Genomic DNA, 20,000 nt, shown 5'->3' on the forward strand with positions numbered 1-20,000 from the left:
AGATGTGGCGTTACGTCACGAAAAAGAATATGCTCAATGCTCCGCAGAAGAATATTTTTATTACAGCTGATTAGGTTGATTAAAACCAATAACCTTTAAGATGAAAATAACTAACATTGAATCATCGTTTGGCATCATTATAGACTTAGACTTTAGACTTTTACTTTATTGTCCCCTGGGGGAAATTCTTTTTCACTCCATGGTACATTTGTGGGCCGCACGCCGACAGACAGTAACAGATATACAGCATACACAACAAAACAAAAACAGCATGCAGACAAAATGCTGACAAAATATGCAAATATTGTGGAACAGGAGTGAGTTATCTCGGCATTTTATTTAAGGCTGCTATGGCTGCAGGCACCAGGCATTTGCCGTAGCGTGCCCTCCTGCACAACAGGGACCTCTACCTGCGTCCAGAGGGCATGATGGTGAAGTGGCAGTTGAGTGGGTGTGAGTTGTCCAGTGCTATTGTGGATGCGATACGTGAAATTGCTTTTAGGTTAAGCTCTGACAGTGTGGGTGTGGGGAGACCGATTAATTTGGCAGCTATGTTTGTGACACGTGTGAGAATGACCCCATCATGTTCTTTCCTTCAATATATTTATATAGGGCTATTTAATTTTTTAAGAATATTTTTGACAATATGGGCTACAAAAAGGAAAAGCTTTGGTGTGGAAATCGGTTAAATGGACAGCTGTTAGGTATTGAACAGACAGTATTGAGATTTTTTTATTGTATTGTATTGGCACTTAAGTATGAAGTACAACATCTAAATACTGTCAGTTCTATATAGAGCTAGGTGATCATGGTCATCATCATGCTCCTGACTCTTTTGTTTTTCATGTTGTTGCCTGGGTTGACAAAGTAATCCTTAACATCATGGTCATTGAATGGTAGAGTTAGGGTTATTAGGGTAAGGGTTAGGGAAATCTCGGATCGAGCACCCTTACTCTGCTCTGGGGGGAGATGGGAAAGATCCCGGCTGCACACCAAAAATTTAATGTGGTGAAATTATACGTTGTTTCTTGTTTCGTAGAGAAGATATACTGAAGAGTAGATGAAACTTTCAGAAGGGGATTTTGGATTTTAATAAGTGTATTTCTAACCGTTTACTATTGCGAGTTTGTGTTTCCTAACTATGTTTGATTAATTTAAGAGACTAGGGTTAGGGGTTACATACATTATCTGGTTGTAGTCCTCAGATACACTGAGGACTCAATTTCAGGCAGGAATCAGTTTGTTCTTCTAGTAGTTCTGATTTGTGGTTGATGCCTCTGGATGTTCATGTGCATGATGCAATTCCAGAGTATTTCCTTAGAGAAAGAGTAGTTTGGAGTTAGATTTCTGTATCGATGTTGCTGACATCACAAACATACACCTGCACCCTCTTTCTCTCTTTCGCTCCCTCTCCCATCCCTCATACGTGTGTGTGTGTGTGTGTGTGTGTGTGTGTGTGTGTGTGTGTGTGTGTGTGTGTGTGTGTGTGTGTGTGTGTGTGTGTGTGTGTGTGTGTGTGCGTGTGTGCATTTGTATGTGTGTGCCACTCTATCAACATCTCCCCCCACACCACCAAGGAGGTCTATTTTAACAGCAGCCTACTCCTTTTAATAATTCCTGCATAAACTCTTTCTCTCTGTCTCTCTCTCTCTCTGTCTCTCTGTCTCTCTCTCTCTCTCTCTCTCTCTCTCTCTCTCTCTCTCTCTCTCTCTGTCTCTCTGTCTCTGTCCTCTCTCTCTCTCTCTCTCTCTCTCTCTCTCTCTCTCTCTCTCTCTCTCTCTCTCTCTCTCTGTCTCTCTGTCTCTCTCTCTCTCTCTCTCTCTCTCTCTCTCTCTCTCTCTCTCTCTCTCTCTCTCTCTCTCTCTCCTCTCTCTCTCTCTCTCTCTCTCTCTCTCTCATTCTCTCTCTCGTGTGGAGTCTGCCAGCCATTGAAGCTAAGTTATTATTATATAGTTATTATTATAGTTATTATTAGCTAACTGTATGACTTTTATTAATCATGGGTCTATTATGAGAACATTTGTAGACTGTATTCATCGTGTGTGTGTGTGTGTGTGTGTGTGTGTGTGTGTGTGTGTGTGTGTGTGTGTGTGTGTGTGTGTGTGTGTGTGTGTGTGTGTGGGCATCTGTGCTTGTGTGTGTGCTTGTGTGTGTGTGTGTGTGTGTGTGTGTGTTGTGTGTGTGTGAGTGTGTGCATCTGTACGTGTGTGCATCTGTACGTGTGTGTTTGTGTGTGTGTGTGTGTGTGTGTGTGTGTGTGTGTGTGTGTGTGTGTGTGTGTGTGTGTGTGTGTGTGTGTGTGTGTGTGTGTGTGTGTGTGTGTGTGTGTGTGTGTGTGTAAAACTGTAAAAGACTAATGATAATGGGTAAATAATGGCCTTATTACAAGACACCCTGTCAGTGCCAAGAGGGACACCAGATTGTAGATTGTTAAATTGATAACATATGGAAGTCACAATGCTTAACATATTTCCGGTTCCCAGACACACACACTCAGTGAATTGGCCTGCATACGCTATTCCACTGGGGCCCTCGCTGCCGGCTCCTCCACTCTCTCCCTGCTCCCCTGCTCCTTCCTTCCTTCCCTCTCATTCTTAGTCCTCCTCATTCTACCTCTGCGAAGAACAAGGCGCGTTATTCACTGTCTCCTGCCAGCGATGGGGGATAACTGAATCTCTTCTTGGTGCGAGGGCAGGTGGGTGGGTTATCCTTCAATGTGGGCCAGGATGGAGTGGCCATCCCTGGTCTGTCCCGGCAGTCACTCCCCTGGAGGGAGGAAGAGGAGGAGGAGGAGATGGACGGATAGCCGGGAGAAAATGAAGAAAGTTTACATGGGGAGAGTTTGTAGGGAACGTTGAGACGCTAGCTTGCACCGACCTGGGGATCTCGAAGGGCAGTGTGTGGAGCGATGGGCGAGTTTTTCCTTTCCTTTTTTCTTTTCTCTCTCTCTCTATCTGTCAGAAGAAATCCTTTTCTATCTGAGACTTTCTAGTTACTTTATTAGCCTGTACCAAGCTTTTGTTCGGAGATTCGGGATTTCCTTGAAGTGTCCACTTTTTTTTTATATAGATTTATTTGTAAATTTTTTGGAACCAACTTCATGAGTGAGGTGGCGGAGGGAACGCTTGCGTCGCTGTTCTGAGGAGCATCTTCTGTGAGGCCAAGGAGAACAATGGGAAGAGACAGAAGCGTCTCCAGACACTTTCGGTAGGGTACTTTCTTAGTCAATCTCTGATCTCGTTGGTGTTTCATGGCGGGCCTCGTTCTGATTTTATAGTTGAGGCTTGAGTTCAAAAAAATATTATTTTTGAAATTTCAATCAATATCCATTGAGCTTTTCAAGACAATCCCTGAACTCTGACTGTGTCTTCTATGTGAACTAAAGTAAATTTAAGCTCTTATTTAGCTCTCCTCTCCCTGCTTTCCTTTTAATTATAACACACTTCCTGTTCATAACAACTGTATTCTAGCTTCATGGTTATAGCTGGCAAGCTCACAGCTGATATCACGACTCGCATCATCGCTAGTTGGCTCTGCTTACGAGAATGATGGCTCCTTAATGAGTTTCAAGGTGTGCTAACGAGAGGGATGGCTCCTTTAACAAGTTTCCAGGTGTACTAACGAGAATGATGGCTCCTTTAACAAGTTTCCAGGTCTTCTAACGAGAATGATGGCTCCTTTAAAGAGTTTCCAGGCTGTACCAACGAGAATGATGGCTCCTTTAATGAGTTTCCAGGCTGTACCAACGAGAATGATGGCTCCTTTAAAGAGTTTCCAGGCTGTACCAACGAGAATGATGGCTCCTTTAATGAGTTTTGTTGTTATTCAGGCCCCTCTGTGTGTCGTGTCCCTGATCCAGCCCTGCTCCTCCCTTGAATCTAATTATAGCATCCTACCGGCCTCCTTCTAATCGAGGTCACCCCAAGTCCTACATCCTACATTCAACAAAGTTTCTTGGTTGAATCGACTTTCTTTTTTGCTCATTCATGTTTGCCGAGAGCCAGTCATGGTGACCAGACGATTAAGGGTCTTGCTGAATGCAGGATACAATGACATTGAAAGGAGCAAATGTTTGGAACGTAACCGAGTCTCGTCACTGACGTTCTGCAAATATTGATGAATAAATAATAAATAAAGCAAATGTATTTCATTTTGAGAAATTGTTCAACTTCTACTGAGCTAAGCGGAACAGCCGTGGGGGGAATTGAGGGCACTTTTAAAAGTTCTGTGGCCTACATTGAACTCAAATCAGCCAAATATCTTCGTGATATCTTTACACTTGGTATGTGACCCTGGCCTAGAAAGATTTCTAGTTCAAACCCTCCATCTCTCTTGTTATTCATCTGGTTCTTTCCTCTTTTATGGCTCTATTTTTTTCACCCTCTATACAGTGTTTCTCTCTCTCGCTGTCTTTATCATTATTGATGTGTCTTTCAGTAAATTCATCCATTCACACTCACCATTATGCCCCGCTTGTACTTGCTGTATAGTGTTTGTCCTGTGGGTGGCGATGTAGAGCAGACCCTTATGTCTTTTATGGATTTTTTTTTTTTTTATTATTATTATTACTATTATTATTACTACTATTATTATTAAGGCAAGGCAAGGCAACTTTATTTATATAGCACTTTTCATACACAAGGCAGACTCAAAGTGCTTCACATATAAACATTGTCATACAATAAAATAAAATAATAGGTAAGTAAAAGAAAAACATATGCAAAAAATAGAAGTTAAGGCATTTTAGTATTAAAATAGAAATATATAAAAATAATTGTCCCATCCTAGCAGAGAATATTCTCTCATGTGTGCATGTGTGTGCGTGTGTTTGTTTGTTAATAATAAATAAAATATCTGTTTTTTGCTGAGGTTTACTAAAAGAAAAGTACCTCAGATGATTTAATATCATAGCCGGAAGGAATATACATTCTAGTATAATACAGATCATGTATAATAATAGTCCATATCAATTTAATATGATAACATTGAAGCATGAATGTCCTTATTCTTGTAAATACAGATTCAGGTTCATACACATTGCTCTGCGACTAAGAGACAGACTTGTAGTATCTTCTTGCTAAAGTATTTGTACCTATATTATATGTGCTTGAGACATAATACCCTTAAGCTAAGAGCACATTTTCTGCATTGATTATAAGTGTGTAAGCCAAGGCCTCCATTTTGTTCTAAATTCTGAAGAACCACTCCCAAGATAGCCGCTACGCTGAGCAACAGTTCTCTATGAATAACTGGTTCTCTTGATAACTCTTTTTGAGAAGTTTCAACCGGTTTCCTGTCTTTTAAAATGGGATTTGAATCGGTACCTACTAATTGACAGCACTATAAGATTACCTCAAGTACAACTATTGCATTCCAATTATGTAAAAGTCTGTAACAAGTACAACTATTGCATTCCAATTATGTAAAAGTCTGTAAAACATTATGGGAAAAGTTCATGGGAATAGTTCACCTATTACTACAGGCCACCATGAGTCTGTGCACATATTCAGTATGCACCAATGTTTGCAACTCGCCCAAACCCATGAAAACATGAGATTGGAAATAAAGACAAGGAAAACAGCTTTAGAGACAGCCTCGTAAACACTATATTAATCAGAATCCTCTCCGTTATGAATCCTGATGAGAAAGATCTTGTGATTTAGTGCTCACTAGTAGCATTGGAGTAGGCTTCAAGTCAAGCTGTTTTACTGTATTGGTATCAGTGTCAGACATCCATAATCACCTGCACAGCCCCAGTATCACTGACAGAGCTTTTCAGCCAGCCAGCCAGTGTGAAGTCATACTCCCACCGGTGAGGATATGAGCTGAGCCTCTACATCAGAGGGATGATGAAACAGCCCAAGAGATATTGTCTCAGAAAAACAGATGAAAGAAAGACAGAGGGTGGTGCAGAACATATGTGATTGTCGCATTGTTTTGAGGGAAAAGCACTCTTGCTGGAGGAATATATGCAGGATGATGGTAGGGTGTGTAGGTTTAAAAGGACAGCATTAAAGACCATTAAAGGACAGCATTGAAGACAGTCATTGCGTTTTGAAACAACCACTTTGTCCCCGCATTTCTGTCACTCGTTTCAATCTACCTATATAAAATAATTGTCCCATCCTAGCAGAGTATATTCTCTCATGTGTGCATGTGTGTGCGTGTGTATGTTCGTTTGTGTGTGTATTTTTGTTTGTGTGTGTGTGTGTGTGTGTGTGTGTGTGTGTGTGTGTGTGTGTGTGTGTGTGTGTGTGTGTGTGTGTGTGTGTGTGTGTGTGTGGTGTGTGTGTGTGTGTGTGTGTGTGTGTGTGTGTGTGTGTGTGTGTGTGTGTGTGTGTGTGTGTGTGTGTGTGTGTGTGTGACAGAAAGTGATAATGGTGCACTGGGTGCATGCATGGATTTCTGTACAAAGAACAATGAGTAAGATATGGAACTAGAAGTAGTGTCTTGTATTAAGGGAAGAGAAGCTGGGAGCTGGGAGGAGAGAGAAGGAGCTTGAGGGAGGGACGGAGGGATGCAGGAAGAGAGAGGGAGAGAGGAATATAGTAGAGAGTGAGGAAGGAGTGATCATACGAGAGATAGTTTACGTAGGAGGGGTTGGGAACTGATGTTTTCTCCAAGTGGTGGCAGAAGGACTGTGTGCTTTCCTAGCTGTGAGGATCCGGACGTTTACCTTTACATGGACAACAGAATTCTACTCATCTAATAACAAGCTCCTAAGATCTCACACACGCACGCACGCACGCACACACACACTGAGACACCGCGAAGGTGCACAGAACACTGAAATATTCACACGCATGCATGCTTACGTACCCCAAGGCACATGCCTCCGCCCAACACACACACACACACATGCTCTTCACCACACACACCACGCACACACACTTGCAAACAAGGCCTTGTGTGGCGATCCCATGAGGATATCATGAACAGGAGCTATTTTTGAACCAATTATGTGGATCTTACAGCTGGACAAAGACGTACTGTGAAAATGGAAGAAGCTTTTATTTTTCATCTTTATTCTTAAGAAGACAAGAACACTCTCAGAGATTAGTTCAGTTACCGAATTTTGGATTGGTACCGGACAATAGGGAAGGATTGTTCCTAAAATATTTTTTTTCCAGTTCAGTGTTGTTTTAATTTTCTGGTCAATACTGTACATTTTACAAGAATCTGGTTTGAATTAGCTGCTAATATTAGTTTGTAATATAAGTTGTAATAATAGTTGGTGATATGGGCTGGTGATAAAGGTTGGTAATATTGGTTGGTAACATTCGTTGGTAATGTTGGTCGGTTATATTGGTAAGACACGACTTTGAGAGAGTATTATTGAGTGGCTCCACCCAGGCTCCTCTGCTGCACGGTGTAGTGGACCGGACTTGTTTCATAATCGGCCTGACAGGAATTCTTTCCAAGCAGGATGTAAGCGTTACTTTCTTCTTCTTGTCAGGATTGTCGCAGTGTAAGAGACCTCGCTCGGGAATTAGTTGGTCAATACTGATAAGAGCCCCCTTCTCTTCGAGCCTCTCTCCTACACCCTGAACCTCTGAGCTGCTCCCTTAACCCTTCCCCGCGTCGGGTCAAGAGGTCGAGACCTTCACTGTGCTTACTGTGTGACACTTAGCGTCCATGTCCGCTATGTTTGCCAGGATCTTCATTCCCAAGAAGCACCGGGAGCGCTTCGACGACGTGGTGTCCCAGAGTTTGATGAGCCGCATCAAGGGGCGGAGCTTCAGCGACCCCAGCCGCAACCGCCTTCGCCGCAGCCGCAGCGAAGACCACCCGGAGCGCCTGCTGGTGTCCACGCGTGCCAGCTCTGTGCCGCGCACACACGCCGAGGAAGGAGTCATGCCCACCCGCGGCATGCGGAAGACCACCTCGCTCATCGCCGGGCATTCCGCCGGGGGCCCCATGGCAACCACCAGCTGCAGGTCAGTGACCTCCGACCCACAATTGATTGGATTGGTGTTGTTGAGAGATACTTCAAGTTTCTTCATCTGTGTGTGTGTGTTTGTGTGTGTGTGTGTGTGTGTGTGTGTGTGTGTGTGTGTGTGTGTGTGTGTGTGTGTGTGTGTGTGTGTGTGTGTGTGTGTGTGTGTGTGTGTGTGTGTACATGGGCTTGCGTGCGTGTGCGGGTGTGGGTGTGTGTTTGTGTGCATGGATGTTTATTTGTGTGTCTTCTTCTATGTGTGTATCACTGTTAATACAAAACCCTCCCTCCCCCATACACACATATACAGCACAGGTTAATTATATAAAGACAAAAAAGACTAAAAGTTCATCAGATGTGTCAACTCTGTGGCGTTTATAGGAATTCAAATGTAAAAAAGTAGCACAAGAGGGCAAAAGGCAACACTAACACATCTGAAAAAACTGTCCCCACCGGTCGTCATGGTTTTTTGTATTTAGTAATTTACCTTAATTTGCTCTCCCCGCCCTGAGTGAAACAAATGGCAAAAATAACCTAACCTAAGGTGTCCAAAAACGTATTTAAGTGCGGTAGTTGAGGTGAAACTTCCGTGGTTCAAGTCAACTTTCCTACAAATTTCTTCGAAATTGGCGTTAGTTTGTATTAACTGCTAATGAGTGGTCTCATGTCTTCATAAATAAGTAGAGTAGTGATATATTGCCTTCTGGAGATAAGCTAACCATATTTAAAAAGGGCTCTCTGTATGCAGAATTGGGGTCTTAAAGTAATCTGCACAACAGGGCATACCGTCTGTGGTCTGCAAATTGGAGTCCCATTGTTTCGGAAAGGGCGGGAAAAGCTTCCTAATAAAGCAAATAGATCTCTATTAGCTTATGTAATTATCGAACTAAAAGCATATAGAAATCATGGTGTAAAATATCTCTTCCTTATTATACCACCACTCTCACTAGTCCCACAAGGCTGCAAACTTGTGCAGAGTGTCAGCAAATCTGAGGACGGTATTGAGTTTCTATGGTAACCACATTCCGCCCATAATTTTATGACTTGCAGAGGTATAGTATAAATAAATGATCCTTGATATACACTCAATATTACAAGCATGAATAAGTGCTAAGTGCTCTCTCTATATATATGTATATATATATTATATATATATATATATATATATATATATATATATATATATATATATATATATATATAAATATATTTCTCTCTCCCTCTCACTCACTCGCTGTCTCTCACTCAATCTCCCCCCCAGGACAGTGAGGGTGTGCAAGGGCAACATGAGCTTTGGCTTTACACTCCGAGGCCATGCTCCTGTCTGGATTGACTCAGTCATCCCCGGTAAGCTAACGGTAATAGTGACCCGTTGCAATACATTTGTGTGACCAGAAAGGAGCACGGCTTTGCTCTAACTATGTGTGTCTATGTGTGTTGCGCTGCCGTCATGCAATGGATTGATGATGTGATGGGCCAACAGGAGGAGTCTTATCATTATGGGAGTGGCTTGGAGAAAGCAAATGACCTGGTATCTGTAGCTGGCAACTGGGCAAGGAGGTAGGGGATAGGATAGTCCAGTTGTAGTGGAAAGCCTAGGCTGTTCCAATCCTAGCTGAACGATACCGGGTTCAATCCCCCTTATCTGCAGCCTCACCTGTAGGTGTCTTTCAGCAAGATAACCCCTATTCTCCCTCTCTCTTTCTCTCTCTCACTCTCTGTCTCTCTCTCTCTCGCTCTCTTTCTCTCTCTATCTCTCTTTCTATCTCTTTCTCTCTTTTTATCTCTCTCTTTCTCTTTCTCTCTCTCTCTTTCTCTCTCTCTCTCTCTCTTTCTCTCTATCTCTCTTTCACTCTCTCTTTCTCTCTCTTTCTCTTTCTTTCTCTTTCTCTTTCTTTTTCTCTCTCTCTCTCTCTCTCTCTCTCTCTCTCTCTCTCTCTCTCTCTCTCTTTCTATCTCTCTGTTCTCTCTCTCTCTCTCTCTCTTTCTCTCTATCTCTCTTTCACTCTCTTTCTATCTCTTTCTCTCTCTCTCTCTCTCTCTCTTTCTCTCTATCTCTCTTTCACTCTCTCTTTCTCTCTCTTTCTCTTTCTTTCTCTCTCTCTTTCTCTTCTCTCTCTCTCTCTCTCTCTCTCTCTCTCTCTCTTCTCTCTCTCTCTCTTTCTCTCTCTCTCTTCTCTCTCTCTCTCTCTCTCTCTCTCTCTCTCTCTCTCTCTCTCTCTCTCTCTCTCTCTCTCTCTCTCTTCTCTCTCTCTCTCTCTCTCTCTCTCTCTCTCTCTCTCTCTCTCTCTGCAGGCAGCCCAGCTGACAAGGCGGGTCTCAAACCGGGGGACCGCATTCTGTTTCTGAACGGACTGGACATGAGGTGGGGCTGAGTCTGCTCTCCTAACCCTCAATAAACAACAACCCCCTTTAGGCATCCATGAGCAAGATGCCTAGCCCCTTCCTGATTCTTGACATGTATCTGTAATCAGTGTAGGACACATTGGATAAAAGTGTCTGCTTAAACGGATAAACACACACACATACAAACATATTCAACCACTTATCCGGGGTCGGGTCGTGGGGGCAGCATCTCTAGCAGGGGAACCCAGACTTCCCTTTCCCGGGTCACATTGACCAGCTCTGACGGGGAATCCCGAGGCGTTCCTAGGCGAGGCTGGAGACATAATCTCTCCACCTAGACCCCCTCAACAGACTCCTGTCTAGACAAAGGAGCGGCAGCTCTACTCTGAGTTCCTCACTGATGGCTGAGCTTCTCACCCTATCTCAAGGCTTGGCCTTCTGGCTCAGTTCTCTTTTCCTCACAATGGTGCGGAAAAGCGATTGCAATACTGCCCCCCCTACTCCGATTCTCATGCTAATCTCACATCCCATCGCACCCTGACTCGCGAACAAGACCCAGAGGTACTTGAACTCCTTCACTTCGGGAAAGTCATTCCCTACCCGTAGTAGGCAATTCACCGGTTTCCGGCTGAGAGTCATGGCCTTAGAATTAGAGGTGTTAATCCTCATCACAGCCGCTTCACACTTGGCTGTGAACCAATCCAGTGATTGCTGAAGGTCAAAGGCCGATGATGCCATCAGGACCGCATCATCTGCAAAAAGCAGCACCCACCAAACTGCAACCCCTCCCCACCATGACTACGCCTCGATATGACAAAGCACAGCCCTGGTGGAGGGGAATGAATCAGACTTACTGCCTGGAAAGTGGACACAGCTCTCGCCTTCAGGGTACAGAGATTACAGAGATACTCATGTAGACTTGATGGGAACACTCCAAGGCCCCCTCCAGGATCCTTGCGAGAGTGAAGAGCTGGTCCGTGGTTCCAAGTCCGGGGCGGAATCCGCATTGTTCCTCTTCAATCTGACATTCGACTATCGGCCGAACCCTCCTTTTCCACCACCTTGGAGTAGGCTTTTTCCAGGGAGGCTGAGTAGTGTGATACCCCTATAATTGGCACACACACTCTGGTTCACCTTGTGAACACGGGAACAACCACCCCGGTTTGCCACTCCTTTAAAGTGTCGGGTCAGCCAAGACAGCCCCTTCACACCCAGAGCTTTCAGCATTTCTGTCCGGATCTCATCAATCCTTGGGGCTTGATCATTGTGGAGTTGTTTGACTAAAGTGACTTCCCTCAGGGGAATTGAGGAAGAACCCCCATCAGCCTCAAGATCTGATTGTAAAATAGAGGGTGTGTCAGTCTGTCAGTACCTCCTCCTCCGTCCGACTACCTCCTCAGTTGAAGTCAACAAGTCCCATCCTTACTATACACAGCTGGGATGGTTCCCCGTTTCCCCCCCTAAGGGACTGGACAGTTTTCCATAAGCACCCGCTGCTTTGCCTCTGACACAGCAGCAGCTGCAGCCGCAACCCTGCAGCTTCCCCCTTCCCCTGATCCAACATACCACCAGACAGTGGTCAGTTGTCTAACCCTCTATTCACCCGAGTGTCCAAAACATGCGGCCTCAGATCGGATGATACAATCACGAGATCGATCATCGATCTTGGTCCTAGGGTGCTCTGGTACAAGGTACACTTATGAGCATCCTTATCTTCGAACATGGTGCACTTTTAGTGGCGTATGGTGGCATAAGTATGTGAGACTCAAGTTGTTTCAGGGTGTTTTGGTGACCTACAAAATAGCAGAGAGGGACAATTTGTGAATAAAATGTATACAAATCCACCAGTGGTTGTATATTGTGTATTGCATTGCACTTTGAAAGCTGGTAGGCAGCATGTCTTGGACTACAAGGGCAGAAGGAGAGGATGCAAAGCCAATTAGTCAAACCAGCCCTACTCTTGATTTGTAAAACTAAATAAAGAAATCTGGGCCTACAATAGGTCCTTTTTTTGCCCTCAATGACTGAAGCTATTGGTTGTAATTTGGCTATGTTTGACACAAGACCAAGATATTTTTTAAGTGATTTCAGAATAACGGCATGTGTAGCTCCACGTTTTCGCCACCCTTTCAGCCGGCTTGGTATGTGTGTTCCCCTGTAGGACGTGTTCCCACGAGAAGGTGGTGTCCATGCTGCAGGGCAGTGGGGCCATGCCTTCGCTGGTAGTGGAGGACGGCCCGGCCTCCTTCTCCCTGGTAGAGCAGCAGGAGCTGGTGGGAGGAGGAGGAGGAATCAGCGGAGGGGGTCCACCCATGGAGGGCTCCCGCTCCCCGGTGTTGAGCTCCCTGCAGTGGGTTGCTGACATTCTGCCTCCCAGCATCAGGGTCCACGGCCGTACCTTTGGCCAGCAGTTGGAGCACCTGCTGACCATCCAGGAGAGGTACACTATCTGCAAGGCCCTGGAGAACTTCTTCCAGCACAGGTGAGACCCGGCGGCAAGCGTAGGGGGATTGAGTGTAGAAATGTTTAGCTGAAAACGGTGTTGACTGCTGCCCGTAAGAGACGTCACCATCTTCAACCCTGTCTCGTCAAAATTACGTTCCCAGAGAACTATTCGGCATTCTCAATTACGTTTGTCATAAAACGTATTTTGTCCGCGATTACGTTTTATTGAACGTATTGCAAATACGTTCGTCCTCAGCCTATTTTTTGCCATTTATTAACCTCTAGGATTATGTTTGGTTGAAACGTATCCCAGATAGGTTAAATGTCAATGTACAGCACATTATTGTCATTAAGGCATATCTTCCTTTCAGGGAACGTTTCATTTAACGTATTTTGTCTGAAAAATGTATCTTGGCCGTGAATACGTTTTATTGAACATATCGCAAATACGTTCGTTGTCAGCCTATTGTTTTGCCATTACCTCTAGGATTATGTTTGGTTGAAACGTATCCCAGATAGGTTAAATGTCAACGTATAGCACATTATTGTCATTAAGGCATATCTCCCTTTCAGGGAACGTTTCATTTAACGTATTTTGTCTGAAAAACGTATCTTGGCTGTGGATGCGTGTTATTGAACATATCGCAAATACGTTCGTTGTCAACCTATTTTTTGCCATTCATTTACCTCTAGGATTATGTTTGGTTGAAACGTAGGCTATCCCAAATATGTTAAATGTCAACGTGTAGCACATTATTGTCATTAAGGCATATTTCCCTTTCGGGAAACGTTTAATTTAACGTTATTTTGTCCCTGATTACGTCTTATTGAACATATTGCAAATAGGTTCGTTCTCAACATTTTTGTTGTTATTTATTTAAGCTACCTCTTGGATTACATAGGCTACATTTAATTGAAACGTATCCTTAATAGGCTACGTTAAATTTCGATAACACATTATTGTCAGCATATAGGCATAGGTCTACCTCTCGGGGAAGCGTACGTTTGATTGTAATGTGTTAATAGTCCAACGTTATATCAACATGTCACAAGAGGAGAAATTAGCTGCTGACGGGGTAACTGTAGGAGCGGGGGTTGCTTTGTTGATTTCTTTATCTAGGGCTATAGCTGTGGTCAAAGCGGGAAGTGTGCGTTGTCTGGGCGGCTGCCTGAGCTGAGCTGCAGGAAATTATGTTCACATGTTTCTTCATTCATTCATGAAGGCTATACCGGTGAACGGTGACGTCAGACTCACGCCCACCTACAAACCAATCAATGTCCAGTATCAGCCTGTCCTCTCGGAAAATACGACCACGTTGGTTTGTTCCGCCACAGATTACGACCCATTGGAATTTATCCAAAACGAGCGAACGAGGCCCTCTACATGTGCGGGCAACCCTTTCTCATCAAAATTACGTTCCCAGAGAACTATTCGGCATTCTCAATTACGTTTGTCTAAAAAACGTATTTTGTCCGTGATTACGTTTTATTGAACATATTGTAATGACCTCGCCGGTGACATAACGATGTCGAGTCATTAGTAATTGAAGGAACTTTTAATGGACCAAAACCAGGTCACTGAAACCCGTAACCAACGGCAGAAATCCCACCCAAAACAAACCCCGGTTACCCCGGCAACCCCCAACACGGTCTCACTCACGTGCAGGCCCCCACCCTCGTGTTCTTCCAAGGCCCTCCCCCAGCTGACCTAATGATTCGCCCCCACACTGATTGACAAGAAGAACATTACAATACATGCACACAGAACAATTGGCATAACGGACAACGAAATACAATGCAACACATAACACACAAACAATTTAACTGTCCCAGGGTCGCTACAATATCGTAAATCAACCCAGTCGCCAAGAAAATACGTCCACCGTGTACGTTTCCATGAACACTGGATACGTAGCATTTCAACGAAAATAGCGTGTTATACCTACAGTATCCACGTGTGCCGCTGTGGAGGCGGGTTTCGGGGTTTGGGTTTCACGGCTTTCGCGGCAAATTGTGGACACGATTGTTTAGGGGGGGGGGGGGGGGAGACTGTTGTTGACCGGGGAGGGGGGGGGGGGGGGAGACACGTTTGTTGAGGGGGACGACGACGACACACGATTGTAGGACGACGACGACGACGACCCGTTAGTTGAAGGGGGGGGGGGGGGGGGGACACGTTTGTTGAGGGGGGGGGGGTGAGACACGTCACACGTTTGTAGGGGGGGGGGGGGCACGCTCGACAACGAGAGTTGGTTTTTATTGAATGCTCGACAACGAGAGTTGGTTTTTATTGAACGAGGCTTCAACACGGAACAGCTGCACGAAACGATGGTCACGTCACTCTCGGTGACGGTGTCGACAATAATGAACACACGAACAATGTTAATAGAACAACACACAACCACATAACATCCCGAACCCATTAACCCCACTTAATCCTAACAACAAAACAAGTTAACAAAAGCCCCATTTGTCAACTGAGAACCCCAATTCCCAGAATCCCCCGCGGCTCCGGAACACGGCGTAGCTTATATTAATCTTTATTATCTGAATGGGAAATGCAATATTTTAGGACAGATACACCATTAAACGCGTTTCTAATGACATTTCTAGCGAGAAATGTACATTTTCCTTACATAATCTTCAGTCAGTGAATGTGTATGATCTTTATTAATCTTTATTATCTGAATGGGAAATGCAATATTTTAGGACCGATTCACCGTTAAACGTGTTTCTAATAACATTTCTAGCGAGACATATACTTTTTACTTGCATAATCTTCAGTCAGTGATTGTGTCTGATCTTTAGTTTTATAGTTATTAGGATTTGATCGGCTCGCTCGCATGTTTCAACGACGTCAGGTTGCTTTCGCTAAACTAGCAGCTCACGTGCTTCCTGCGTTTGTGTTATTAAACTGTTACTTTATGTAACTTTTAATGATATCATCTTGTTAGAAACACGTATATCTGAGAGCCAACCCAGTCGCCAAAAGCATACCTACGTTGACAGTGTACGTTTCGTGAGCACTGGATTACGTCGCATTTCAACATAAAATAGCGTTATACACACACACACACGCACGCACGCACACGCACAGACACACACACACACACACACACACACACACACAAGCACACACAAGCACACACACACACGCACACACACACACACACACACACACACACACACACACACACACACACACACACACACACACACACACACACACACACACACACACACACACGCACACACGCACACGGTGCATTTCGCTGCTAAAACAACAACAAAAAAATATTCCCTCAAATAGTATTACTTTCAAAACGTTGGCCAAAATGGCCAATAATATCATTTTTTATTTGGGATGTTTCTAGGACATTTTGGGTGGATTTTGAACGGTATGTGGGGGGCACGTTTTTTGCAGGACCTGGCAACCCTGCGCTGTTGCCCGAGATCTGGATCCACCCCGGCGTGGTGCCGTCTCCTTTTGACCTTTTGACCCCAGACTTCTGGGGGAATAGCTGAATCAATTCATTGGTCAATCAGAAGCATGTAAATATCTTCCCGGTAGCGTAAGAGGACGAACAAGGTGTCCTTCAACATCTACGCTTCCAGGCGATTGCAACGGTGCCACACATGAGCATATTCGAACATGTTTAATGGTAGTAATTAGCTGTCGAAATTGGAGGCCTTAATCAATACTGAGCAGCTATTGATTTGCTTCCCGATAAAGATTAGTCACAAATGACATGTTATTTAGCATCTACACGTTGAGCTGAGTCCAATGACACCAAGAACGACACTCTAGCTAATGGTAACATGTATTTTACATGGTACACCTAGGTCTAGGACATGATCTCGGTGTAGCAAGAGGCCGAGCTTGATCTCATTGGACTCAGCTTAACGTGTAGATGCTAATTAACATGTAATTTGTCAAAAATCTCCATCGGGAAGCAAATCTATAGCTGGTCATTATTGATAAAGGCCTCCAAAATCGACAGCTAATTACTACCCCGAAACATATTCAAATATGATCATGTGTGGCACTGTTGCAATCGTCTCGAAACGTAGATGTCAAAGGACACCTTGTTTGCTCTGTTGCACCACCGGGAAGATATTTTCATACTTCTAATGGATTGATTCATATTTTAAGGTTCTCGGAGTGAGACTTTAAGTGGCTGCAGCAGAAGTGTTGAGACGAAAGATGATATCAAGAGATTTATAGAATATTCCCATTCACATTATGATTCTTCGTCGTAACATCTGACCGAACATCCTTTACATTCACAGAGCGAAGATTATGAAAGTCCAGGCTCAGCAAGTGCTCCATCTCGTTGCACCTGCACCCAGCGGCTCGCTTGCAAGATTTTGGCCTGAAGTTCTTCCCAGACCTATACCCTAACAGTCCAATATGCATATCTGAGAATCAGGCCTCTCTTCAATAATGACAAAATATAATGAGAGAAATACAGATTCACTTTTTGTTATCTCATAAGCGGCGTGGTGCCGGCTCCTTTTGACCTTTTGACCCCAGACTTCAAAGACGTGGCCACAGGCCAGCGGTGTCTACACACATTAAGCCACAAATGTACACCTCCATCCCGCAAAAAATGGGGCCTAGAAACTAACCTCTGTCTTATGTACATTGACTGTACTGTTGGAGGTCACGCCCCTTTTCCAGCCTTTTCGAGATAGCTAGGGATGCTAAAATGTTGACACACATTTCCCGGGGCCCCGAGAACGACATATGCAAGATTTGTATTTCTAGCCCATAGAGAAAAAAAGTTTTCCCAAATGGACTGTCATTTGGACAAAGCCCCTTCAGAAGTGTTGCCTGCGAGACCTAATGGTTCAGAATGTGGTGGAAAAAAAGTTTTTGAGATAGGAAGGTCCTACCGCCCTGAAATTTGAATACCATATTCTAGGGCCTAACTGGGACCCCCGCACCGAAACTTTGCCCGGTCGGACCCCGAGTGCAGGAAGGGGGGGCCTGGACTTTCATAATCTTCGCTCTGTGAATGTAAAGGATGTTTGGTCGGATGTTACGACGAAGAATCATAATGTGAATGGGAATATTCTATAAATCTCTTGATATCATCTTTCGTCTCAACACTTCTGCTGCAGCCACTTAAAGAGCCCATGCCATTAAAATCACATTTTTCCTGTTGTTTGTTAAATAACATAGGTCTGAATAAGTTTGTGAGCTGTGGTAAGTTTGAAATCTATGCAGTTTGTCTGCTGAATGCAATAGGCAATGAAAGGAAAAAGGCAGAAGAAATGAGCCAATCTGGATAAGGTGACACTGTGACGTAGCGTTGTCAAACTATTATTCATGGCCCTGCCCACTTGGTTGGTTCGTAACCACCCACAAGAATTCTGAAGGAGTCGTGATTGAGCTAGTGCTAAATGCTAATACGTGTATGGTAGTTGCTTAGTTCGTAGTAACAGGCTAGTTACAGAATTTTGAATGCAATGGCAGAACGACATCGAAGTACATGAACTGCGACATGCTGCCTGCCGCCGGTTGCCGCGGCGCGAGGCACCACCGCCGCGAAGCACCACCGCCCGGCAGCGGGCAGCTGGGCGGTGGTGCCTTGCGCCGGCAGCAGGCAGCAGGCAGCGCGCGGTTCTGTCTACTACAGATTGATGTGGAAGTGGAAGAACCAGAGACGTCGGAGAACCCGACGAAGTCCATTGTGATTCATTATATCGTCTGGATGTGCACACAGCTTTTGGCCGTGATAATATGTATTATTTGATATAGATATCTATGTATTATATGATATTATTTAGATATAGAGCTCCAGGACTGTAACGCAAGTGTTGTACACTTCCTTGTTATTTGGATAACCGTTCTGCTGTTGGTGTGATGGTGCATAACACGTCGGACTCTCGTCTATGGTATTTCTACAACTAGACCCGTAGTGGGGGTTATCTCAGCCATGGTTGAGAATGAATTGGGGGAAAGGAACTTTGGCTTTGACTCCCTGAAGTCATGAACCACGACATGGAGGAGAAAGGGATTGTTGACCGCGGTCGTCTCCCGCCGGAGCCTCGCTGCCGATGGACCACCGCCTCGGCTTCAGGATGCGGTGATTAGCGCTGACCGCTGCCGAGGCGGCGGGAAGCAGGGCTCAAGCGGGATACATTCGCGGCCAACAATCCCTTTCTCCTCCATGTCGTGGTTCATGTAGCCTACTTCAGGGAGTCAAAGCCAAAGTTCCTTTCCCCCAATTCATTCTCAACCATGGCTGAGATAACCCCCACTACGAGTCTCGTTGTAGAAATACCAGAGACGAGAGTCCGACGTGTTATGCCATAACACCAACAGCAGAACGGTTATCCAAATAACAAGGAAGTGTACAACACTTGCGTTACAGACCTGGAGCTCTGCTCTATATCTAAATAATATCATATAATACATAGATATCTATATCAAATAATACATCACGGCCAAAAGCTGTGTGCGCGTCCAGACGATATAATGAATCACAAAGGACTTCGTCGGGTTCTCCGACGTCTCTGGTTCTTCCACTTCCACATCAATCTGAAGTAGACGCGGTCGTTTGAGATTCATAATAACCTATCGTCTGGAGGCTCACACAGCTTTTGGCCGTGATAATATATATTATATATTATATGATATAGATATCTATGTATAATATGGGTTTCTAAGTGCCATTGCGATACATCCACCGTAAACAGAGCGCATGGTACCGTGGCTACAAGCTGCTCAGGGCCAGGTGATAATATTATATATTATATGATATAGATATCTATGTATAATATGGGTTTCTACGAGCCATTGCGATACATCCACCGTAAACAGAGCGCATGGTACTGTCAGTGGCTACAAGCTGCTCAGGGCCACACCCCCACCCCCCTCCTTGACCTGCCTTGACACGCCCACCGAAACAGCGCGTTTGGGGGAAGCTCAATGTGCGACTGTTTCGGAGTGACTGTAACTCTGCACCACGGCTGAATTTCGGGGACGTCTTTGAATACTGTGTTTGTGGCCCACTAATACCTACATTAAAGCATCATAAAATAGAATGGCATGGGATCTTTAAAGTCTCACTCCGAGAACCTTAAAATATGAATCAATCCATTAGAAGTATGAAAATATCTTCCCGGTGGTGCAACAGAGCAAACAAGGTGTCCTTTGACATCTACGTTTCGAGACGATTGCAACAGTGCCACACATGATCATATTTGAATATGTTTCGGGGTAGTAATTAGCTGTCGATTTTGGAGGCCTTTATCAATAATGACC

At 44.5% G+C, this 20,000-nt stretch overlaps 1 protein-coding gene and 1 long non-coding RNA gene across 11 annotated transcripts in view; both read left to right on the forward strand.

The window, feature by feature from the left end:
• grid2ipa (glutamate receptor, ionotropic, delta 2 (Grid2) interacting protein, a) overlaps positions 1-20,000 on the forward strand; it is a 41,129-nt gene that overhangs the window by 8,062 nt on the left and 13,067 nt on the right. For 8 of the 10 annotated variants that reach the window (XM_060041998.1, XM_060042011.1, XM_060042019.1 and 5 more), the window contains exons 5-8: positions 7,656-7,937; positions 9,198-9,283; positions 10,232-10,301; positions 12,444-12,764. In XM_060041998.1, coding sequence (XP_059897981.1) covers positions 7,656-7,937; positions 9,198-9,283; positions 10,232-10,301; positions 12,444-12,764 — 759 coding nt within the window. Of the gene's footprint in view, positions 1-2,180; positions 3,208-7,655; positions 7,938-9,197; positions 9,284-10,231; positions 10,302-12,443; positions 12,765-20,000 lie in introns of those variants that run through there. The other 2 variants (XM_060042044.1, XM_060042065.1) reach the window with 1 other exon arrangement.
• On the forward strand, positions 17,851-19,798 carry LOC132450117 (uncharacterized). The gene is made up of 2 exons (XR_009523793.1): positions 17,851-18,934; positions 19,154-19,798. It is a non-coding gene; the product is annotated as an uncharacterized LOC132450117 (long non-coding RNA).

Source organism: Gadus macrocephalus, chromosome 2, assembly GCF_031168955.1.
Source record: "Gadus macrocephalus chromosome 2, ASM3116895v1".
NCBI classification, from domain to species: domain Eukaryota; kingdom Metazoa; phylum Chordata; class Actinopteri; order Gadiformes; family Gadidae; genus Gadus; species Gadus macrocephalus.